Source organism: Diplotaxodon limnothrissa, linkage group LG3, assembly GCF_057381915.1.
Source record: "Diplotaxodon limnothrissa isolate DT_005_m linkage group LG3, D_limnothrissa_male_GT1.1, whole genome shotgun sequence".
NCBI classification, from domain to species: domain Eukaryota; kingdom Metazoa; phylum Chordata; class Actinopteri; order Cichliformes; family Cichlidae; genus Diplotaxodon; species Diplotaxodon limnothrissa.
The window spans coordinates 23,404,496-23,428,960 of NC_140598.1; the positions used below are offsets into that span (position 1 = coordinate 23,404,496).

The window sequence follows — 24,465 nt, forward strand, 5'->3', positions numbered from 1 at the left end:
TGAATAAATAATAAAAATAAAAAAATTAATGAGAAACGTTAGTGATAGATTCATGAAGTGACATTGATATCTCTGTAACAGGGGCTCATATGAAGGTTTCCTCATGCTGTCATTTTTCTCACTACCGGACATCATACTCTACCTTTATTCTCTTGTTTTAAGGTCCTGATTTCCACTTTCTGTTCAGCCACTGAGGCAGTCAGCTCTCTGAGCACAGCATGGATTTCCTGTGGACAGGGTTGTTGGTTTGAAATCTGCTGGTCAAGAATTTCATTATCTGCCTCTGTCTGATTTGTGGAAACAGAGCAGACCAGAAGCAACAGCGAGAAAAACAGCGTGATCTCCATTCTGTCAGTGAAAACTCAACAGTATCTGTGTGTCATCTGCAAACCTGACTGACTTTTATATTACACAGTACAGAGGGGAGGTCACTGTAGCATTAGATTCAACCTTATTCTAGTGAATCAGTGACTAATGTAATCTTTATGACTTCAGATGCAGTACAAGGAGAAGAACAAGTGAGCATCAATGATTGTCAACTGATAGTAAAACATGAGCATGTGTGTTTCCACCAACTGACCAGAGCTTAGAGGACAAATATCAAAATGTGTGCTCAGATACAGATGTTTAAGCAGCTGTGAAAGAACATATCTGGAAGTTTTTGGCACTGAGGAAGTAATTGCCTTTGATTATGGAATTCCTCTAATAACTCAGAGCAAAAATACTCTAAACGACAAAATGTATAAAGTAATCTTTACAAATTTTACAAGGTACAAGACTACAAAGAGATAAACAAGTGAATGTCAATGATTATCAGCCGTTCATAAAATTAATCAGCACGTGTTGTTTTAGAAAATCCAATGTGAATGTAGGAACCATGAAGGTCACTGACATGGTATAACTTGAAGATGAACTTCTACTCTTCATGTGTAACATGACACTTGGTTGACCACCCTTCCCACTCCAGTTCAATAAAACCACAGCTGTCCTTTTTTGTTTCTTTCTTCTCTGACCACTTAGGTGAGAAAGCTAGTGTTCAATGCTTTTCAGAGAATGAATTAATCTCTGACCCTTCCACTCCAAGCACTCCTCCAGATGCAGTGAACAGTCTTATAAGCAATACAAGAGCATGCTGAAGAGTCTTGGTTGCTAAATACAGCAAAAGTATTCGGCCCCCTTGAATTTTTCCACATTTTGTCACATTACAGCCACAAACATGGATCAGTTTTATTGGAATTCCACGTGAAAGACCAACACAAAGTGGTGACCACGTGAGAAGTGGAACGAAAATCATACATGATTCCAAACATTTTTTACAAATAACTGCAAAGTGGGGTGTGCGTAATTATTCAGCCCCCTTTGGTCTGAGTGCAGTCAGTTGCCCATAGACGTTGCCTGATGAGTGCTAATGACTAAATAGAGTGCACCTGTGTGTAATCTAATGTCAGTACAAATACAGCTGCTCTGTGACGGCCTCAGAGGTTGTCTAAGAGAATATTGGGAGCAACAACACCATGAAGTCCAAAGAACACACCAGACAGGTCAGGGATAAAGTTATTGAGAAATTTAAAGCAGGCGTAAGCTACAAAAAGATTTCCCAAGCCTTGAACATCCCACGGAGCACTGTTCAAGCCATCATTCAGAAATGGAAGGAGTACGGCACAACTGTAAACCTACCAAGACAAGGCCGTCCACCTAAACTCACAGGCCGAACAAGGAGAGCGCTGATCAGAAATGCAGCCAAGAGGCCCATGGTGACTCTGGACGAGCTGCAGAGATCTACAGCTCAGGTGGGGGAATCTGTCCATAGGACAACTATTAGTCGTGCACTGCACAAAGTTGGCCTTTATGGAAGAGTGGCAAGAAGAAAGCCGTTGTTAACAGCAAACCATAAGAAGTCCCGTTTGCAGTTTGCTACAAGCCATGTGGGGGACACAGCAAACATGTGGGGGACACAGCAAACATGTGGGGGACACAGCAAACATGTGGGGGACACAGCAAACATGTGGAAGAAGGTGCTCTGGTCAGATGAGACCAAAATGTAACTTTTTGGCCAAAATGCAAAACGCTATGTGTGGCGGAAAACTAACACTGCACCTCACTCTGAACACACCATCCCCACTGTCAGATATGGTGGTGGCAGCATCATGCTCTGGGGGTGCTTCTCTTCAGCAGGGACAGGAAGCTGGTCAGAGTTGATGGGAAGATGGATGGAGCCAAATACAGGGCAATCTTGGAAGAAAACCTCTTGGAGTCTGCAAAAGACTTGAGACTGGGGCGGAGGTTCACCTTCCAGCAGGACAACGACCCTAAACATAAAGCCAGGGCAACAATGGAATGGTTTAAAACAAAACATATCCATGTGTTAGAATGGCCCAGTCAAAGTCCAGATCTAAATCCAATCGAGAATCTGTGGCAAGATCTGAAAACTGCTGTTCACAGACACTGTCCATCTAATCTGACTGAGCTGGAGCTGTTTTGCAAAGAAGAATGGGCAAAGATTTCAGTCTGTAGATGTGCAAAGCTGGTAGAGACAGACCCTAAAAGACTGGCAGCTGTAATTGCAGCAAAAGGTGGTTCTACAAAGTATTGACTCAGGGGGCTGAATAATTATGCACACCACACTTTGCAGTTATTTATTTGTAAAAAATGTTTGGAATCATGTATGATTTTCGTTCCACTTCTCACGTGTGCACCACTTTGTGTTGGTCTTTCACGTGGAATTCCAATAAAATTCTGTCTGGACAATGTCATATCATGAGTAATAATTAAAAATAATCCATATACATAAAACAAACACATGCACACACAGTGACATTTTAGACCTTCAGAATACTGTATATACTTTGGGCATCTCGGTGCTGATCCAGAATCCTTACATTATTATTTATTACTAGAGCTACAATAATAAAGCAAAGAGGAGGGGGAAGTAATAAATATGAAATAATGTATTTATGATGATTCCATGTGTTTCACTATCCACTCTGTGCAGGGCAAAGCTTATTACATGTTTAAACTGTAGAGATACAATAATTTTACTGCTGTAAAATCCAAATTTTGTCTTATTTAAAATATAAATCTAATATAATCTGCTTCTTAATGTATGTTCTTTAAAATACAGTGTGGCGTGGGTGTGGTCTCTGGCCAGCTGCAGAGGAGGGGTGACGCAGTGAGCTCCCGGGGCGGTGCAGGGGCGGGGTGAACAGGTGTGCTGGGATCTGACAGTGATTGTGTCTCTTTATATGTTGGCAGTGACAGTCGGAGGAGGAGGGCGGACATGACAGCAGAGAGAGAGCGGGAGTGTCTGTGTCCCTGTACAAACGCACAGTATTAAATAAAAGTTCGGCTGTCGTCAAATTCGCTCCAGCTTATATTTCTTGGGTCCAACGTTACATACAGCTTGTGTTTTTTAATATATCATAATTATAATAATGCATAATTATGTGGACATGCATATTAGATCGTTTTTTAGTGGAATATAATCCCTCCAGAAAGGCAGGAAAAGCTATGTAACTTGCTTTAAAACTAAATATGTTCCCTAAAACGGTGACAGAGCTACAGACACATGACAGCCTTACACAGGTAGCCAGCAGCTATGACCAGCACTACTTGTGCAGTTAATAAAAGGACAGGTAATGTTTGTCGCCCTGTTTCACACACAGCACGCTCATTTGTTTCAGTTCGTCAGTTGCAACAAGACAACTTACCAACGTGTACGTAATAAGCTAATACTCCTGGGTGCTACACACTACAGTGTACGCTGTACACCTACTTACTGGTTTTGTTGCATCAGTCTGTGTCTCTGAGTTAACTTGTGTTTCTCCTACAGCTCCGGACCGCTAAAAATGCGCGTGCTCTTTGTGAGCTCGTTCCCGGCTCGTAACCAGCGCGTTCTGCCGTCAAGGGCGATCATTGGTTAAATGTGATCATGTGACTGATGCAAGCCAGATCCTTTTATTTAGCAAAACTATGATTAATAGTTAAATATTATTGTTGAGGGGCACAGACAAGACTCCGCAAAAAAATTTTAAAAGTTGCCTCAACAAAAGGGCACTCTGGGCACCCATCAGGAAAGGGGCGGGTGCTCAAGCCCCCCCTGCACGTGCCTGCTGTTACACCATCGTAGGTTATACAGGCACTGATCCAATAGGTGTTTTGGCAGCCATCTGCTGTGACTGGTTGGGGGTGACGGAAAAGAGACGAGGGCAGATGGCGACAGGATAAAAGACACACATCAGGAAGAGACAAAGTTTATTACTCCTACTGATTAAATATCACAAACAACAGCCAATACAAACTAAACAACAAGCTAACAGGGGTGCTGCAGTCTTGGAATAAAACTGCAGAGATGATCAGTCTATGAAACCAAAGGTGCGTTTTATATTGGGAGAAGTACCAAAAAATGTAAATAATGGGATATAAACTTGGCACTAGGACAAGCAAATGATTTTAAACTGGGCAGGAAAAATAAGATGCTTTTGAGTGGAGTCTCATGGGTCCCCCAAATATTTGTATCTTTGCAAAAAATAATAATAACCAAAGCGCAAAAAAAGAGTAATATTTGGCATAATTAAAACTTGCCTACTAAGAATGACATAAAAATTACATAAAGTAGCACAAACACTTTAATATGCCACGGGTAAATTGAGCTGTGGCATTTTTCCTTTTTAAATCCGCCTTTTTTCTGAGCTAATTGAAAGCTGTTTAGAGATCCGTGGTTCTTTCACAGAAAATGATGCATTACTGTAAACTGAACACAATATAAAGTATTTAAAATGAGTTAAGCTTTACACATGTGCCGCAGTGACATTACTGCAGGTGTGATTCACTGACAATCACTTCCTCACTGAATGTTTCAGTGGTGCAGTTGCTCGGGCCTCTGAATCTCTGTTTTTTTGTATTTACCTGCTGCTGATGCTCCTCATGCTTACCTCTGGTCTTACCTTTGCTTCTTCCCCTCTGCTTGGATCTTCACCCATGTGCCTGTTGGACTGTCCTCTCCTCTGTAAACTCAGAGACCTCCTTGCCCTCCCCATTACACATTCTGGCTAAACTTGATAAAAAAAATACTGTAAACCAATGTGTCCTGCATTTGAGTCCAATTATCATGAACATAATTTCTCTCTTTTTAGTTAATAGATCAGATTGTGTGCTTTATAACATGTTTCCTTTATTTGCCTTTTCTTTCTGTGGTCATGTTAAAAAGCAGAGTGTAGTATATTGTTAGAGAATTGAGCCTGTCCACAGTAAAATAGTCACTTCTTTAAACTTAGTCCAAAATGGTGAGAAGAACCTTAACCTCACCTCAGAGTCTGACCTTAAACAACATTCAGTGTTCTGTTCTTCTTTCTGCTTTGTCCTCTCTTGTTTTCATCCATGTTTCTAGAGTTACATTTATTTATACTTTGTGTCGGCTCAGTGATTTATTTTTCTGTCTGCAGGTAGAAAAATCATTGACGTTTGCAGATGACACAGATGCTGTTATGTTTTCAGTGACTGAATGGAGATCATTGCAGTTTTCTTTGTTCTTTTTCCACAGATCAGACCACGAGCAGACTGCACTCCAACAACCCCGTCCACACTACATTTGACTGGTACTCACACTGCCCTTGAACATAAACTAAACAACATGTTGATTCCACCATGTTAGAAGATTTATAGAACTATCATATCATCCCCTTTATGCCTCCGTACTTAAGTAAGTACTTAAGTAAGTAAGTACTCATTCACCCCTCTTTCTGTCATGGTATAAAAAGCTCAGGTTTGCACAGACACACATACTACGTCTGAAAAGAAGATCCAAGGTAAAGTGTTGGGTCGGGTAGTGAGACTATGCTTAATGGTAATTTGTGACATGACAATATTGCTGTAATTTCCAGAGAAATTGATGGCGGAAGGAAGAAGATCTTGCACAGTTCATTTTGCACTTGCATTAGAGCATGAAGCAAAGGTGGAGAGTCAGAAGACTGAAACTGACCAGTTGAAACAACAGCAGTTTTTTTTAATCATACGCACTGGACTCTAAACTAAAAAGTGATTATTAAATGTGAAAAAATGTAAAATTGCTGTACTGCATGGTAATTGGTTTGTTTCAGTGTCATGGAGCTGCAGATGTTTTAGAACATAAATCCTGAAAAATGCAACCAAAACCACCCCAAAAAAATTATATATATATATATATATATATATATATATATATATATACATATATACATATATATATATATATGTATATATGTATATATATATATATATATATATATATATATATATATATATATATATATATATATAATTTTTTAGGGGTGCAACGATACACAAAATTCACGGTTCGGTTCGGTTCGATACTTTGGTGTCACGGTTCGATATTTTTTCGATACAAAAAAATGTTCATGCATTTTTAATTTGTCATTTATTAAAATTATAAATATATATTTTAACTCAAAAGTACAGTTTTTAAATTTAACCCTAACCCTTGTGCGTGTTTTTTATTTTGACAGCGAATGCGCACCTGCGGACCACTTATGTGCAGCCCTGGTTATTTAGCTCGTCATATTGCAGCCACAGAAATTCTTTTGTCCATGAAACCATAAAGCTGCACTTTCTTTTTGCCTTATAGTCTGATTTGTCATAACTTTTCCGTTTTGTGGTAAGCTTTTCTTTGGCTGTCACTTCTTCACCCTGACCTGTCTTATTTGGCTCAGCAGAACTGAAATATAAATCCTGCTGCTTTTACACACGCACTCACATAAGCTCAGCGATTCTCTGCGCGATCAATCTCTCACATGTTTAAGCTTGCTGCGGGAGATTTCACTTGTCATGTTTGCATAGTAAGCTAACGATTAATAAGACAATGTCAGAGGAATTGGTGCACAAATTATCATCACTCACAGATGAGTGCTGTCGCTCTCTATACACAGTTCGCACGATTGCAAAGTGAAAGCAAAAAAACAAGCGCAAATTCAAATGCGACTTCAATATGTCATATATTGACAGTGGCTCACCGATGCCAATGACATAATTACCCAGCTACATTTCTGAAAGAATGCAAAAGCATTGACATAGATTTTTCCTACAATAGCCCGACGGGCAGGGAAGAGATAGATTTTGGTAGCCCGACTGAAAAAATCGCTAGCTCCGGGACGTCGGGCTAGCGATATTGCAAGCCCTGTATCTGATTGAGGAATCACTCATCTTTGGAAAAGAGAGTTTATTACAGAGAAATGGCTCTTTCCAAAATAAAAGCTATACTATCCGCTTCTTCTGGGCTATATTCTCAGCAGCATAAGGAGAATCATGTGCTAACAGCTGTCTAAATGACTCGGCTAAAGTTAGTAGCATGCTTGCTTTTTTTTGTCTGCTTCCACTTGTCTTTGCACTAGGATGATGTCGGCGTAAATGTGCAGTCATATTCGTTGTGTTCCCACTAGTGCTTTCAGGTTAATCTCGTTGAAATGACCTTAACACCACAACACGGCAAATCTCCGTTAACGAGCTACCGCCGATCGCCCCGTGCATGGGGCTAGACGGCCAACACGTTAACGAGCTAACTGCGCTAACACACTAGTTCCCACCCATGTAATTGAGCATTGCATGGCACATCCAACATACTGTTTTACTTTAGTCCATGACTCGCTTACCTTCAGGGTCATACGTCACATGAAAACCAAAATAATTCCAAACGCCAGATCTGAATGAGGTTCAATTTGCCTGTTACAAGTAGAGCTTAACTTCTGTCTCGCTAGCTTGCCCTGCGCTCTTCCTTCTGACGATGCTGTCTGTGTTGAGCGCTCAGTGGATCTGCGCTCGACAGTGCAGCCTAGGCGGAGTAGTCGAACACAGATTCACTGAGCGCTCAACACAGACAGCATCGTCAGAAGGAAAATTGATAAAATAAATTACAAATGTTGTATTGTTCGATACATATGCGTACCGAACCGAAAGCACTGTATCGAACGGTTCAATATTGATACGAATATCGTTGCACCCCTAATATATATATATATTAGGGGTGCAACGATACACAAAATTCACGGTTCGGTTCGATACTTTGGTGTCACGGTTCGATATTTTTTCGATACAAAAAAATGTTCATGCCTTTTTAATTTGTCATTTATTAAAATTATAAATATATATTTTAACTCAAACGTGCAGTTTTTAGATTTAATGTTGCTGAAACAACAAAGGGATAAAATAAATCTATCTGATCAAGAAATCACTCATCTTTGGAAAAGAGAGTTTATTACAGAGAAATGGCTCTTTCCAAAATAAAAGCTATACTATACGCTTCTTCTGGGCTATATTCTCAGCAGCATATTAAACATATCAGGTCCCCATAAGGAGAATCATGTGCTAACGGCTGTCTAAATGACTCGGGTAAAGTTTGCAGCATGCGTGCTTGTTGTTTTTGTCTGCTTCCACTTGTCTTTGCACTAGGATGATGTCGGCGTCAATGTGCAGTCATATTCGTTGTGTTCTCACTAGTGCTGTCAGCGTTAATCTCGTTGAAATGACGTTAACGCCACAACACGGCAAATCTCCGTTAACGAGCTACAGCGGATCGCCCCGTGCGTGGGGCTGGACGGCGTCAACACGTTAACAAGCAAACTGCGCTTCACCTCTTCAGTTCTGAAAGCTGATGGAGAGTCTCGGGTGTTTAACTCCCAGTGAGGTTGTGATGCTGGCGGAGGTCCTGAGAGTGGATGACCCACCCTGCTGTCAACTGAGTTACTGAGGTCACATGGGTCAATGTGTGAGGGGGGGGGGGGGGGGGGTGAATGGCCCGGAAGTGATCCCAGGACTATGTTATAGGTAGCCAACACTTTTTCCATGTTTGAACTTAATGTGACCACTAGAGGGAGGTATGTGCCTCTTAGTGCCATAAGCCAGCTGTGCAGCAGGCAGGTTGTTTGGCTTCATTTTTGCACAATGGGAGGAGGCGCTGTCGCGTCATCCATGTTTTCTACAGTCATTGATTTGGACACAGCCAATGTGTTTAGTTTTACTCTTCCCCATGTGATGTCATTATGTCCATTTGTGTCAGCTTTTTTCCCAGGTGCCTCCACTTCCCCATCACCTCATATGTGTATGTAAGTCTTCTGTCTCCCTTTGTTCATTGTTGCTTCGTCTGTGTTCCCACCCCCATGTCCTCATAGTCACAGAGTCATAGTGTGTGTCATAGTGCCCTCATATTATCACAGTATGTCATAGTTGTTCATAGGTTTCTTAGTTCTCCTGTCACCAGCCAAATAAAGGCTCGCTTTTGGTTTCAAGTTCCATCTCTCTGCCTATGTCTGTTCGTGGGTCGTCTACATACACTCCACAACCGAGACAGGAGAGGAACCTGATAACAGCTGAACGTTCTTTTGTTCACACGGAAAATAGGTGTGAAAGGCAAAATTATAAATTGTTTCTAAAAAAAATTTAATAAAGCTGTTTTATTAAATGAATATATACATAATGCAAATGTGCTCATAAATGAGTTGACTCTGTGTTTTCAGAGTTAACAGATTCATTCAGCGATATTGTCTGGATCTGAAATATTGCAGGTACACGCAGAGTGCAGAGGATTTTTACACATACACTGATAATTGTTTTCTATAAGTCTCTGGGTCAGGAAGTCCAAACATGACGTCCTGAACTGGGCCTTAGAATAAGCTGAAGGATAACATTAGATAATCAAGGCAGGATGTGTTTTTGTGTCCATGTGTTTCTGATTCCAGGAGTACAGATACCAGGGGAGGTCGGATGTGGACGGGGAGGATTCGCAGCAGACTGCCACGTTGGATTTGGGAGAAGATAATAATATTTTGTCATTGTCAAAGTATAAAAGCTGTACAGCCCATTTCAGGGTTAGGGTTGGGGTCAAAGTGAAACTAGAAATATTTAGAATCACAATGAGTTCAAAGCGTGAGGAGGTCTGATGTTCCAACAGTGTTCAGGATGAGAATTATTACCTGCAATGCTCCAGTTTGACCTCATGGTGGCAGTGCCGTCTCACTGTTATAATGGCTACACTCAGACTACAGGAGAGAACAAGAGGCTGTACTAAAACTCTGATGTTTTATCGTGTGTTTATGACATCATGCTGACGTCAGCCTGATAATACCTGTTGATTCAACTAAACAGCCAAGGTTTCCAAGGTTCTTAAATGAACCACAAACTACAGGGTAAGAGTGAGCTGCTGAAAGTCAGATCTGTTCTTCAAAGCAGACTTTCAGCTTTATTACAAACTAAGAGTCGGATCAGCACAAATACTGACACAGAGATGGCTGCTGGCACTGCGCTGCTCTGCTGCACTTTGCTGTTTGTCCTTGTCTTCGTCTCTGCAGGTGAGATTGAACTAAACTGAGGTTCTCTCTGAGATAACAAGAAGTACAGGAGGATTATTTTCATCTGGATTCAGTTTGTCTGTGTGTGAAGGAGACACCAGGCTGGGTGGACACTTAACATCTGTAATCCAGCTGTGACAGAGACAAAGAAGTGTAATGTGTGTGTCAGTGTGATGTGTTGTAGTGTCAGGAGTCAGGATGCAGCTACAAAGCTTCTTGTTCAGTGTATACAAACAGCTGTAGCTCCATAAAGGCAGCATGCAGAGACTCACAGTGTCTTATAATGAGAGGCTGCTTTCTCTCACACATTATGTTCACTTATTATCAGCACATGTTGTTGTTCTGTGGAAGCTAACATCTTGTAGTTTCTGACACTTTGCATGTTTAGCATGAGGCTAAAATTCCCCCTCAGTGGGTCACTGGTGACCTGCTGGATGTTCAGAGGTTCATTAAATCCAACATGACTAAAAACTCAAATGTCAAAGTGTTGTTTCCTCTTTCAGAGCAGAAAACCATCACAGCTGAGTCTGGACAGGACGTCACTCTGACATGTCGAGCTCCAAACAACAACATTAGAGTAATAAAGTGGGAGAGATTTGACCTGGGAGATGATTATGTGCTTTTGTACCAGGATGGTCTCCCTGATTCAACACACCAGCATCCATCTTTTAAGAACCGGGTGGATCTGCAGGACAGACAGATGAAGGATGGAGACGTGTCTTTGATTCTGAAGGATGTGACAGTTCATGACGCTGGAGCATACGAGTGTCGTTTCTTCATGGAAGAAACTCGCTCATGGAAGTCCATCAGCAGCCTCAACCTGATTGTTACAGGTGAGTGAGTAGAGTTGAGTGTGTGTGTGATCAGAGGTGAAGCTGCTTCCTGGTTGTTGATGTGTGTTTGTTGTATGGATGAGCTGGTGGATGTCAGAGGTAGACAGATGTTTCTCCAGCTGTTGTCTTTGTGGCTGGTAGTCTAGAGTTGTAGAGCAGCATTGTTTGGTTAGAGCAGAAACAAAGACATTTATGTCTCTTCTTCTCTTGCTCTCTAACTCGTCTGTAAACATGTGTGGGGAAGCTCAATGTTAAAGCCTACAGCTGGAGGGGGAGGGGAGGGGTGAAGCTGGTGGTTGTGAGTCTGTGAAAGTGAATCACAGTCAACTACAGCCCCTTAAATTGCCTTATTACACAATGCTGAGAAAGCATTCGAACGGGTGGAGTGGGATTATCTGTTTTATACTCTAAATAAATTTGGATTTGGCCCTAATTTCATTTCATGGATTCAGTTACTTGACTCCTCACCTATGGCACGTGTTAGAACAAATTTGTTATTCTCTTCTTATTTCCCACTTCTCCGTGGTACGAGACAAGGATGTCCCTTATCCCCTCTCCTTTTGCGTTATCAATTGAACCATTGGCGATTAAAGCCAAGCTGACAGCTGACAGTTGCATTAAGGGCATCTTCAGAGCTGACCAGGAGCACAAAATATCCGTATATGCTGACAATCTCCTGCTGTATATGTCAGAGCCTTTATAACACTGAATAAGCATATCCCTGCATTTATTTGGAACGGCAAAAGTCCATGAATTCGTAAAGATTTCATGCAGAGGACTAGGCCAATGGGTGGATTAGCCTTGCCAATTTTTCAGTCTTATTATTGGGCAGCAAATATTCGAAATATGCTGGATCAGTAATTTTACCACAGAGACTCCAGCTTGGCTCCAAATTGACTCATCCAATTGTGGCAAAATGTGCCTATCAGCTTTGTTGAGTTCAGCTCTCCCATTAGAACTGTACACCTATAAATGTAACCCTTTGTTGTATGACTCGCTCAGAATCTGGGTGCAATGTAAGGTTTGGGTTACACTATCAGCTCAAATCATATGTTCCCACCCTCAATGATGGATTCTGCCTTTAAAATATGGGAAGGTAATGGACTTAGAAATATCAAAGACCTTTTTGCAGATGGAATTTTTCTCATTCACGCAGCTCCTGAAGCAGTTTAATGTTCCTCGCAAACATTTTTTCCGCTATTTACAAGTTCACCACTTTGTAAAGAGTCGATTTCCTTCATTTCCAGAAGTACCTGAGGAAACTTCTTTGGATAAAATTATTAATATAAACACTCATAAGAGAGGGGCGATTAAAGAAATGTATGCTATATTATTAGATCTTCAATCTCCTTCTCTCTCCATCCTTAAAGCTCAGTGGGAGAAAGACCTTGGGATGACTTTAACAGATGAGCTCTATGTTTTCTCCATAGGGTACACTCTTCTTCTATATGTGCCAGACATGGGCTGACCCCCTGTGTAACAGATGTAAAGCAGAAACAGGTTCACTCCTTCATAGTTTTTGGACATGGCCCAATCTTCATAACTATTGGGTGTCTACCCATACGGAAAAGATGCATATAAATCTTATAAAGTTTGTATCTGTCTTGTGTGAAGCTTTTATGAAAAGCATACAAGAGTGAAAACAGATTAAGATCCCTTGAAAATCATATAAATGAAACTTGTATGTTTTGGATATTTACTAAAACAATATAAGAAAGTAATGAGAAAGTGGCCACTTTCATGAGTAAATCATATAAGCCTTATATGATTGACTGTATGAAGTAGGCCACATCTTATGCAAGTCTTATAAGTTTTTTCTATTTCTTTTCCATATGGGTATATTTAACACCTTTTCAGAGATATATAACGTTAATTATGATCCCTCTGCTCTAATCTTTGGGGTGATACCTCAAAACATCACTTTGCCAAAATACTATTCAAATTCTTTGCTTCACTCATTGAAAGGCGCCTTATACTTTTAAGATGGAAGCAGGAAGCTCCTCCCACACATGAACAGAGGCTTGCAGAGCTCATGAAGTTTTTGCATTTAGAAAAGATGAGATATACACTGGTAGGTTCAACCACCAAATTTCTTGAGGCATGGCAGCCTTTTCTAGTGTACATGGAAACATTTAAAATGACCACATTGTCATGACCAGATACCATCCATCCATTTTATTTTTGTTGTTGCTGTTTGTTTGTTTTTTGTTTTGTAGGGGTTTCTTTAGTTTGTTTGTTTGTTTTCTTTCTGTTTTCTTTTGGGGTATTGTAAAAACTGAACAGCAAACTACTGTATGTTCAAAGTTTTGCTATTAACATGCTGCTGTAACTGAAAATAAAATGAAAAAAATAAATAAAACTCAAATGTCAAAGGAAATAAACAAAATATTTAAAGTCAACCATTCTGATCATAATTGCACTTTGACCTTTAACCTCTCTGCTCTGTGTTGTTTCATCTTTCAGATCAGAAAACCATCACAGCTGAGTCTGGATAGGACGTCACTCTGCCATGTCGAGCTCCAAACAACAACATCTTCGCTCTAGAGTGGGAGAGAGCTGACCTGAAGTCAGGAAATGTTCTTTTTCGAGTTGGTTGTGATATTATTCTAGATGACCAGCATCCATCTTTTAAGAACCGGGTGGATCTGCAGGACAAAGAGATGAAGGATGGAGACGTGTCTTTGATTCTGAAGGATGTGACGATTTATGATGCTGGAACATACGAGTGTCGTTTCCTCATGGTAGAAGCACGCTCATTCAAACACAGCTTCATCAAACTGGTTGTTGATCCTCCAGGTGAGTGAGTAGAGTTGAGTGTGTGTGTGATCAGAGGTGAAGCTGCTTCCTGGTTGCTGATGTGTGTTTGTTGTATGGATGAGCGGGATGTCAGAGGTAGACAGATGTTTCTCCAGCTGGTGAAAACGTACTTAGTGCAGACACAAAACGTCCATCAGCTTCAAAGTGTGTCAGAAAAATGTCCACATGGTGACTGATGGATGAAAGAGGTCCCATTGTTGTTGTTGTGCACAAATCATTGAACAACACAAACACTTAGAGCTGCTTTCAGTGCTGCCTGTTTTGTTACTGCACACATTTCTGATGGTCCTACAGTCCAACGTAGCAAACGTCTCCCTGAAGCCTCTTCTTAGAGACCAAAGGTTGGATCAGAGCGAGCAGCTGAAAGGACACATCTATGAATGCAGTCAGAGACTTTCTCACAACCTCACACTTCATCTGGTCACATTTACACTCAGGTTCTCTGTTAGTCACTGAGATTACAGACTCGCACATTTAAAATAATCTGAATGTTGGATCAGATGAAGTTAATATTTTTTATTTCTTGAACATATGTTTAATTAGCATGTTGCTAAAGCTTTAAGTAATGCACTGGTGACTTGGTGTATGTTAACAGGTCAATTAATCAAATCCAGAATAACTCAAATGTAAGCTAAACAGCATAAATATTAAACATAAACAACATCATATTTCCCCCATGGCACAGTCCACTCAGCACTTCCTGGAGTTTCTCATTTGATCGTTCATTGACACTCATGACTTACAGAGACTCTGATCATCAAACACAGGAATAAAACAAGCAGTGAGCACAACAAAGGATTATTAAAGAAGGAATATTAACTCTATTCTAACTCTAGTAACTCTACACCAGGAAACCACCAAATCTTCTGCAAACGTGATTTTAACCAGTCAAAATGTTTTTGGATATTTATTCAGTGTAGAAACCTAAAAAGTCAGTTTTTTTTAGATGTTTGGTTGTTTTGAACAATTATATCAAACTGTAAGTATGATGTTTGGTATATAGTATTATATATTGCATGGTATTGATATATTGCACTGTTTGAAGTGCTTCGTATATAAAAGTAGTAAACTGTGTACACAGTGTTTGGTGTGACAGAGCTGTTGTCACTGAATCACAGGTTCAGATGTTTCAGCCTCATAATAAACAAACACGTTTTCAGAGACTCGAGGATTTGACCTTCCAAAAGTCTCAGACATGTTTTAATGAGCTCTCACAGTCTGCAGCCAAACAGGTCAAATTATAAAGAACAGCTGGATCAACCCAACATGACCTCTGACCCCGAAGCAGCTGTTAGACCTGTGTATTTGAAAAAAATTATGATTTTTTTATGGTGAAAGCAAGATTCCAGACTGCAGTTTTGGTCAGATCATGTTTTTAAATAAAAAGCAGAAAAATCAACATTAACATTTTCTCACTTTATAAATATTATGAATGATTTTTTCATCTAATCTCCTGAACTAGAAGAGGACACCTCACAGCTGTTTCTCACCTGCAGGTCAGCCAGGAGGAGACAGAGATGAACTGTGAGTCGGACGATCTGAGGACAGACAGAAACTCTCCTGAACATCCAGCAGTCGACTCTGATGATCATCATGTTCAGACTCGGACCAACAGTGTGTGTCTGTGCTGTCAGTGACTCTGAACTACAGTTTATTCATCTTGTTCATGAGATTTACTGACACAAAGTCAAACTGTGTTACAAACACACATGAATTTCTGATCTCAGAGTCAGTGAGTGTTGGAGCTTCAGGTTAGACAAATTAACTATTTTATGTTGGTGTGATTGTTTATTAGCTTCATGTGACTTTTTCTTCTTTAAGTACAGTCCACTGGAAAACACTTTGTATAAAAATCATCTCTTTGGCTGACATTGTTTTTAGTTTGTAAACCAATCTTACCCAGTTTAACAGATTGTACAAACTGTTAACGTCTCTCTCTGATCCTGCACTGAGAAGTTTGACAACCTCTTCAACTTTTCTTTAACATGACACACTGTTCAGCTCAGATTTAAACTGCTTTGACCTTTGACACCAGCAAAACATCCTGAACAACTTTGCTGGGTTGAGACCTGATTACTTTTCATAAACAGACCCATAAGACTCAAAAATATGAAACATATTGTCACATTTTATACTGTTGTATAGATGATGCAAACCTTTGTACACTGATGCTCTTTTGGGTGAAGTTTGACTCATTTGTTTAGATGGATTTTCAGATCCACCAGTTTGGCTCAAGTTAGAAACATTGTGATTTTAGGGAAAATTGCCACTCATAATGTATAAATATACACATCATGTTTGTGTGGATTTGTAATGAGACAGCAGTGAAGCAGTGAAGTCATCCTGTTGCCCACAGAAACAGACTGTGAATTAGTAAAGTAACACATGGAGCGCATGAGGAACAAAGGTCATACATGTATCTCCTGAAGTGGATTCTGGGTCTCTGACTTCCTCCCACAGTCCAAAGACATCAACGGGTGTTTTTTATTTATCCGTGTATGCTGTGTGTGAATGTGTGGTTCCTACAGAACTTAATGGTCAGTAACACTAACATGTAAACATGAGTACATCACATCAGCACATGAAAGAACAACAGTGTGGCATTAATATTACAGCAGTGAGGACAGTGTGATGAACTGATGCTCTGATCTCTGGTCTGACCAAAGCTTTAACTCCAAACATCTCTCCACTGTTAGAGCTTCTGCACTGTTTCAGGTTCAAATCATGGTTCATATTTTCATGGCCTGATGGTGTGACGTAGGGCTGCTCAATTAATCGAATTTTAATCACGATTACGATCTGGGCTTTCAACGATCATTAAAAATGACTGAGCCGATTATTAGCCCCTCCCTCATTTATCCGCGACACCTTAAAGGCCGGTCCGTGAAAATATTGTCGGGCATAAACCGTCCGTGGCGCAAAAAAGGTTGGAGACCGCTGATTAAGAGGACCCGAGGGAAGCTCGGAAAGCTAAGCAGAAGTTATTTGGAGAGTGACTGCCGTTGGTTGAAAAGAGAGTTTAAAAAAAAAACTTCAGTGGTGTTGCACACTATTTTATATTATTTTTTAAAGTCATTGTTAACCCTTTAAATCCGGTCAGAGCAGCACGCTCCGTTTTGTGTAACAATTTTTAAATCCCTGTAGAACCTGAACCGTGTAAGCTAGCGCAATAATTTGTTTTGCATATGAAACCGGAGGAGTTGTACTTACATCTGATGCCATCAGCTTGTCCTCGGTCACGGTTTCCTTCCACATACAGCTTTGCAAAAATTGCATAAAAAGCGCTTGCAGGAACAAAAACATAATATTCCAGAAACACGCTTTGCCGTTCCTATCAGCTGTTCGTAACACTTCCCACAGTGAAAAAGTCGTCAGCGCGAACTATCACATGTCCGCCATTTCCTGGCCGAAACCGGAAGTGATGTCATTTTCGCGGAAATGTAGTTCTTTACTTGTAGGCCTTAAAAACCTATACTGGTCATGTTTGACTTTTCTGAATAGTTGCTGGGATGCTTAGAACTCAAATTGCACTGCTGGAAATAGTTTATTTTGATGCACCTGCTGTTTTCTTTGCAAATTTGCATCATAGGATTGTTTTTTTTGTTTTTCCTGCAGTGTATATAAAAATTGGTGTATCTCCAAAATAAAACTATGAAGACACTCAAAATAAATTTCCTGTTGTTGTAAACTATTTTTTGCAACTTTTTTGTATTTAAAGTTTTGAGGGATAAACCTCTTAAATTTCTCCAAGTAGAAATATATGTAAAAAAACAAAAACGATTTTCAATTTTCTTGTAGTTTATTGCACTCTTTTGCAATTAATGTAGTTACTATGGACTTAATGCATACATATTATTAAAATATGGGCTATAACAGTTGTATAGCAACTCTAAATGCTCCCACAAATGCCACTACAGCATGTAAAAATATAATATAAGCTCTGGTGGACTTGGTTCTATAGTAGGTCTTAAAGGGTTAAATAAATATCGTCAAATAATCGAGATCTCAATTTCAGTGAAAATAATCGTGATTATCATTTTTGCCATAATCGAGCAGCCCTAGTGTGACGCCTCCACCTACATCACTGAACTGCTCCACTTCTGTACTCTTCTCTCTGTGGCCTTCTTGAAACATCCTCTTGGTGTTTGTGGGGTTTTTCTCAGTTCATGTGTGCCTTATAAGAGTTTGTTTTTTAAAGACAATGACAATCAGTGAATTCCTTCTGTGATTGAATGAAATATGAGCACTATGTAAGTGTGTAAGTGTTAATAAAGATTTACATGTACCTGTTGAATTCTCTTCTCATTGTTTTTGTCCCTCCAATAACAGACAAACCTCTGTTTCTGAAGTGCCTTAGAGCAACGTCTTCCTCTGTAACTGAATGCTGTGGGTAAACATGTCTTTACTTCTGTGCCTGAAAACAACACCTCCCTGTAGAAAGTGAAGGCTGAGCTCACTCAGATCACTCAGTCAGATCAACTGAGCTTAGAAATAAACTGATTTGTTGATTTTACAATGCTGTGATTGCAGCTATTCCACAACTCTCTCTGTTAATGGTACACATGGCCACTGATTAAATGGTCATTGATCAATCATCATTATTCTTTCGGATAGCGATTGAGATTGCGGATAGAAGTGGCAGAAATGGGCTTCCTCCAAAGAGTGGTTGGCCTCTGCCTTACAGATAGGGTGAGCAGTTTGGCTATTGGAGGGGCTCAGGGTAGAGCTGCTGCTCCTTCACATCGAAAGAAACCAGTTGAGGTGGTTTGGGCATCTGACGAGGATGCCTCCTGGGTGAATTGTTCCATGCATGTCCCACAAGAAGGAATCGAATGGAACTGAAGAAATCACTTGGAAGAGTGACAAAGCATTTCTCCAATTGAATGCGTCCAGATAAACAGAATCAACCTTTTGTGACACTTTTATAATGTTCAACACGATTACTAACAGATAACACACCCAGTGTACTAAACTCACGGTGTGCAGGACTTTGTTTGGTGTTTACATAAACGGTAAATGGTCTGAAATTCTATAGCGCTTTACTAGTCCCTATGGACCCCAAAGCGCTTTACACTATATTCAGTCATCCACCCATTCACACACTGGTGATGGCAAGGCAGACATACATTGTAGCCACAGCGGCCCTGGGGCGCACTGACAGAGGCGGGGCAAAATGAAAACAAACTACAAACTGCTGAGCTGTTGAACAGCTGATCCAGCCTTTAGTCTGAGCTGCAGTCAGTCACACAAACAGACTGAACAGGATGTGTTCTGTGCAGCACCTGCATGTAAAACAGAAGCAAAGCTGTTCCTGTGAAATGAAACTGAAAGCCTCTCTGAGCGTCTCCCTGTAGAAAATGGAGGCTGAGCTCAGTCAGATCACTCAGCCTGCAGACAAATGGAGGCGTGTTTGAGACGTGCAGATAAACACTCAGCTTTGTGTCGTCCTCTAAGGGCTCAGGGCCGTCCTGTTGTCATATTATCACATGCATGACAACATGCGTCTCAGTCCTCAGAGTCCTCTGCACAGTGCTCAGGGATTTTCCTCATCTTTCATATTGTGTGCCTGTTTGAATTCAAGCATCATCGTCTACAACTGGACACCCAGCTCTATCTGTCCATGAAGCCAGATAACACACACCATTTAGTTAAACTGCAGGAATGTCTTAAAGACATAAAGACCTGGATGATAACTTTCTGCTTCTTAATTCAGATCAAACTGAGGTTATTGTAATCGGCCCTGAAAATCTTAGAAATATGGTATCTAACCAGATTCTTACTCTGGATGGCATTACCTTGGCCTCCAGTAACACTGTGAGGAACCTTGGAGTCATTTTTGACCAGGACATGTCCTTCAATGCACATATTAAACAAATATGTGAGACTGCTTTCTTCCATTTGCGCAACATCTCTAAAGTTAGAAATATCCTGTCTCAGAGTGACGCTGAAAAACTAGTTCATGCATTTATTACTTCCAGGCTGGACTACTGTAATTCATTATTATCAGGATGTCCAAAAAACTCACTGAAAAGCCTTCAACTAATCCAAAATGCTGCAGCAAGAGTCCTGACAGGGACTAGAAAGAGAGAGCATATTTCTCCTGTTTTGGCTTCCCTTCATTGGCTTCCTGTTAAGTCCAGAATTGAATTCAAAATGCTGCTCCTCACATACAAGGTCTTAAATAAAAAGTGTAAAGTAAAAGTGTAAAGTGTGCGTGTTAGTCCCCATAGGGAAATAGTTCCTCTGCATTTAACCCATTCACCCAGTGAAGCAGTGGGCAGCCACCAATGCAGCGCCCGGGGAGCAGTGTGTAGGGACGGTACCTTGCTCAGGGGTACCTCAGGGTAACCGTTCAGTGGAGTCGAACCCCCGACCTTCCGATCATGGGGCCACCACTCTACCTACTGAGCTATCCCTGCCCTTTTTTTTTTTTTTTTTTTTTTTTTTTTTTTTTTAAAGTGTAAAGTGTAAATAATCAGGCCCCATCTTATCTTAATGACCTTGTGGTACCATATCACCCTATTAGAGCACTTCGCTCTCGCTCTGCAGGCCTACTTGTTGTTCCTAGAGTATTTAAAAGTAGAATGGGAGGCAGAGCCTTCAGTGTTCAGGCCCCTCTTCTGTGGAACCAGCTTCCAGTTTGGATTCGGGAGACAGACACTATCTCTACTTTTAAGATTAGGCTTAAAACTTTCCTTTTTGCTAAAGCATATAGTTAGGGCTGGACCAGGTGACCCTGAATCCTCCCTTAGTTATGCTGCAATAGACGTAGGCTGCCGGGCAATGTTCCCTCTAATTTTTCATGTGTCTGAGCGAGTCGCAATATGGCGCCCCCCCGTGGCTGCAGCCAGACTCTTGGGGCCCCTTTTGGTCTCTGCAGGCATAATTAATCAATCACATGGATCATTTCTCAGAAAGGCTCAACAAGTACACGTAATTTTTAATGGAACTATTTTATTTGTAAATTCTATTTATTTTTTTAATGAATACATTCTCTTCTGACCATAGTTGTTTTATTGCCTAATGAGATTTGACTAATCAATATAATAGTCCACTCTTGTGCGCTCTATCCTCGATGAGGACATGACCCTCACTGTCCAATCAAATTCTTACCTCCCATTAAAGGTTTGTGATTGGACAGTAAATTTATAAAAGGTCATGTCAGCACATAGTGTCCATAGTAGTAATGGTAAATTTGATTCTTTTTACTGAATCGAGTTTTAATGAGTCACTCACCAAAGTGAATCGGATTTGTTGACTCATTTGATTCACTGAGTCAGTTGACCAGAGAGTGCAAAAAATGTACATTTTCACTCAAACTTAATTTGTTTCTCTTTTCATGTAAATCCTACTGCTAAGATGCATGATTCTAAAAGAAAACAACTATTTTACAGAGCAAAAAAGAGCAAAACATTTCTAAAATTAAGCAATTTTCTATCAAAATTGCTTAATAAACATTTATTTTATTTTATTTTAATATATTTTTATTTTTTATTTTATTAGTATTTTCCTTAAATGTGTTAAATATATATTTTCTCATCTAAATGTCCACTGAGCTGTGAGCCAGTAATGCACCTTAACATTGGTTGCCAACCAAGAAGAAGAAGAAGCTGTGAGCCAGGAGGGAGGGGGTGAGTGAGTCCTGAGTGATTTGCTTATGCTTACAAATCAGCACAGGAGGGAGGGGGTGAGTAGCTCAAATGTGCTGTTAGCATGTTAGCAGAGCGATGCTACTGTGAACCGAGGAGCTATTTTCTTGATGTGAGCTTCTACTCAGGGTTTTTTCTTCCAGTTCAGAGCAGAAATTTTTTGTTACGATACTGGATGTTGTGTTTTTCTCCACAATTTTAATTATAAGCTAGATACATTGCTGCTAACAGCAACAGGGATGAGTCAGTGAGTCAGTTGGGCTTGTGAATCATGATTCACGAGTCAGTAAAGTGATTCTCGAGTATTGAACGATTCGTTCATGATTTGCGCATCACTAGTCCATAGTTATAAATCCCACCACTCAGTATTATTTTTTTTTTTTTTTTTTTTTTTTTTTTTTTTTTTAAATGACATCAGAAACAGCAGTATGCGACATTACGTGATGGCAGAGCTTCAGTTCATCCTTTGTCATTTTTTTTTTTTTTTTTTTTTTTTTTTTTTTTTTAATAAATAGGACAGGGGGAATGAATGAGAGAGAGAGGGGGAGAGAAAGAAAGAAAACCCAAGGGGAGAAGAGACGGTGAGAAGGGGGGGGAAGAGAGACAAAAAAAAAAAAAAAACTCCTGGGTCACCTGTATGGAGAAAAAACAAACAAACAAACAAACAAACAAACAGAGGAGACAGCAAACAACAAAGAGCAACATAATAATAGAGAAAACAAAGCACCATCACAATAAACTAGCTAGTCATAGATATCAGTATTTACTAAGTAATAAACGATATTGTGCAGCACGCAAGATAGACAGCGCACAGTGTGCTTTGAGGCAGCAGCCAAGAAAGCTTTAGTCCGCGTCTGTGAATACCCATGTGTGCATACCTGTGTGGATCAGCATGCTTGCATTCCAAAGGTTTCTCCATGTAATGATCTGCTAGGGAGTGTGGGGGGGCCACAGCCCCATCCTCCAGGGTGTGAAGCGGGTATGGAGGAGATCAAAACTCCAGACATCCAGAGGCCCCCAGAACACAAGAGACCATGGAAGACCAACAGAGGGGCAGCCGCGCCACTGTTCCAGTAAGAGCTGAGGAGAGTCCCAGATGAGGGCTCACTCAGCAGCCGCGGAGCAGAAGCCAGGGGGGGTTGCAGTGACGCGCCCGTGAGCTCCGCCGGCCCCCAGCTGCGCCTGAGTGACCGAGCCCTAGGCCACTCAGTATTATTAACACATTCTCTCCATGACCCCAGTAAGCTACTGAAGGCTAACCCAGGCAAATATCCCAGAATGCATTTCGTCGAAAACGTAAGAGGCAGTTTCGGAGGGATGCACAGTTTAAAATATTCTTTCTGAATGTAGCTGTGTAAACTTCAAATATCTACTCGATTTATCAAGACATCACAGATTTGCAAAAGTGCTCTAACGTTTTCCGAGATGTAGGACAGTCCACAGTGGGTTGAGAGTGTGGATCTGTGACCTGCGTGAGAATCAGCTTCCTAACATTTGTCTGGAAGAAACACACAGACAGGAAGCAGCAACAAGTGTGAACATTTCACAGATCATGTGTAATCGGTTATTATCAGGATGTCTTAAAAACTCCCATAAAACCTTCAGCTGATGCAAAATGCTGCAGTCGAGTCCTGACAGGGACTAGAAGGACAGAGCAGCTTCCTCCTATTCTGGCCTCTCCTCATTGGCTTCCTGTTAAATCCACAATTTAAAATCCTGCTCCTCACATAGAAGAACTTTAATCAGGCCTATCTTATTTCATTGACCTTAGAGTACCATATGTCCAAATCATGGTTCAACAGCAGCTAGGTGGATGTCAGCAGCTTACATGGTGGAGATAAATCCAGGGTTTGAGATTGTTTACAACTTAAACTCAGAGCCTTTTAACACAATTACTGACAAATAACGCACTCAGAGTACTAAACACACTGTGTACAGGACTTTGATTGGTGTTTGCAGAGATGAAAATGATGCAGCCTGCTGACCAGTTGAATCAGCTGATCCAGCCTCTTATCTGAGCTGCAGTCAGTCACACAAACAGACTGAACAGGATGTGTTCTGTGCAGCACCTGCATGTAAAACAGAAGCAAAGCTGTTCCTGTGAAATGAAACTGAAAGCCTGTCTGAGCGTCTCCCTGTAGAAAATGGAGGCTGAGCTCAGTCAGATCACTCAGCCTGCAGACAAATGGAGGCGTGTTTGAGACGTGCAGATAAACAGTCACAGCTTAGTGTCGGCCTCTGAGGGCTCAGGGCCGTCCTGTTGTCATGTTATCAAGTGCATGACGGCTCTCTGCACACACTTTGAGTCCTTATGCACATTTTCACGAGTCCTCATCGCTGTGGACCTGAGGGATTACCCACAGTTCATAGTGTTGTGATTAGGGATGGGTATCGTTTAGGTTTTATCCGATACCGGTGCCAAATCGGTACTTTTGAAACGGTGCCGGTGCTCAAACGGTGCTCAAACCGGTGCTTAAAGAATGGAGAAGACAAAATTGGTCCAAAAACCTCTCATGTTCAGCTGGTTTTATGTAAAAAGATAACAATGTTAGCCTTTTCTGCAGCTATGGGGCATATATGGTATCACTCTTGGCTGGAAGCAGTGCTTAACCAATGGAAAAAATACAAACTTTGTCCAAAAACCTCTCATGTTCAGCTGTTTCCCTCTTTTTCTTTGGTCATTTTAGCCTTTTTGGCCAGGGTGAAGGGAGTATCTGCCATCAAACAAGAAGACAGCCGCATGTAGCTATGATGATGTTTGCTAGTTCACCTTACATGCATTAATGTAATAACGTGGTTAGCCTACTCAGCGTAACAACGAATAACATTAAGCTA

At 40.7% G+C, this 24,465-nt stretch overlaps 1 protein-coding gene across 1 annotated transcript; it reads left to right on the plus strand.

The window, feature by feature from the left end:
* The first annotated feature begins 10,150 nt into the window (after positions 1–10,150).
* LOC146635019 (butyrophilin subfamily 1 member A1-like) lies at positions 10,151–13,659 on the plus strand. The gene is made up of 3 exons (XM_085350014.1): positions 10,151–10,331; positions 10,835–11,164; positions 13,628–13,659. The coding sequence occupies exons 1-3, from the start codon at positions 10,151–10,153 to the stop codon at positions 13,657–13,659; spliced, it is 543 nt and encodes a 180-aa protein (XP_085206140.1).
* The last annotated feature ends 10,806 nt before the right edge of the window (positions 13,660–24,465 follow it).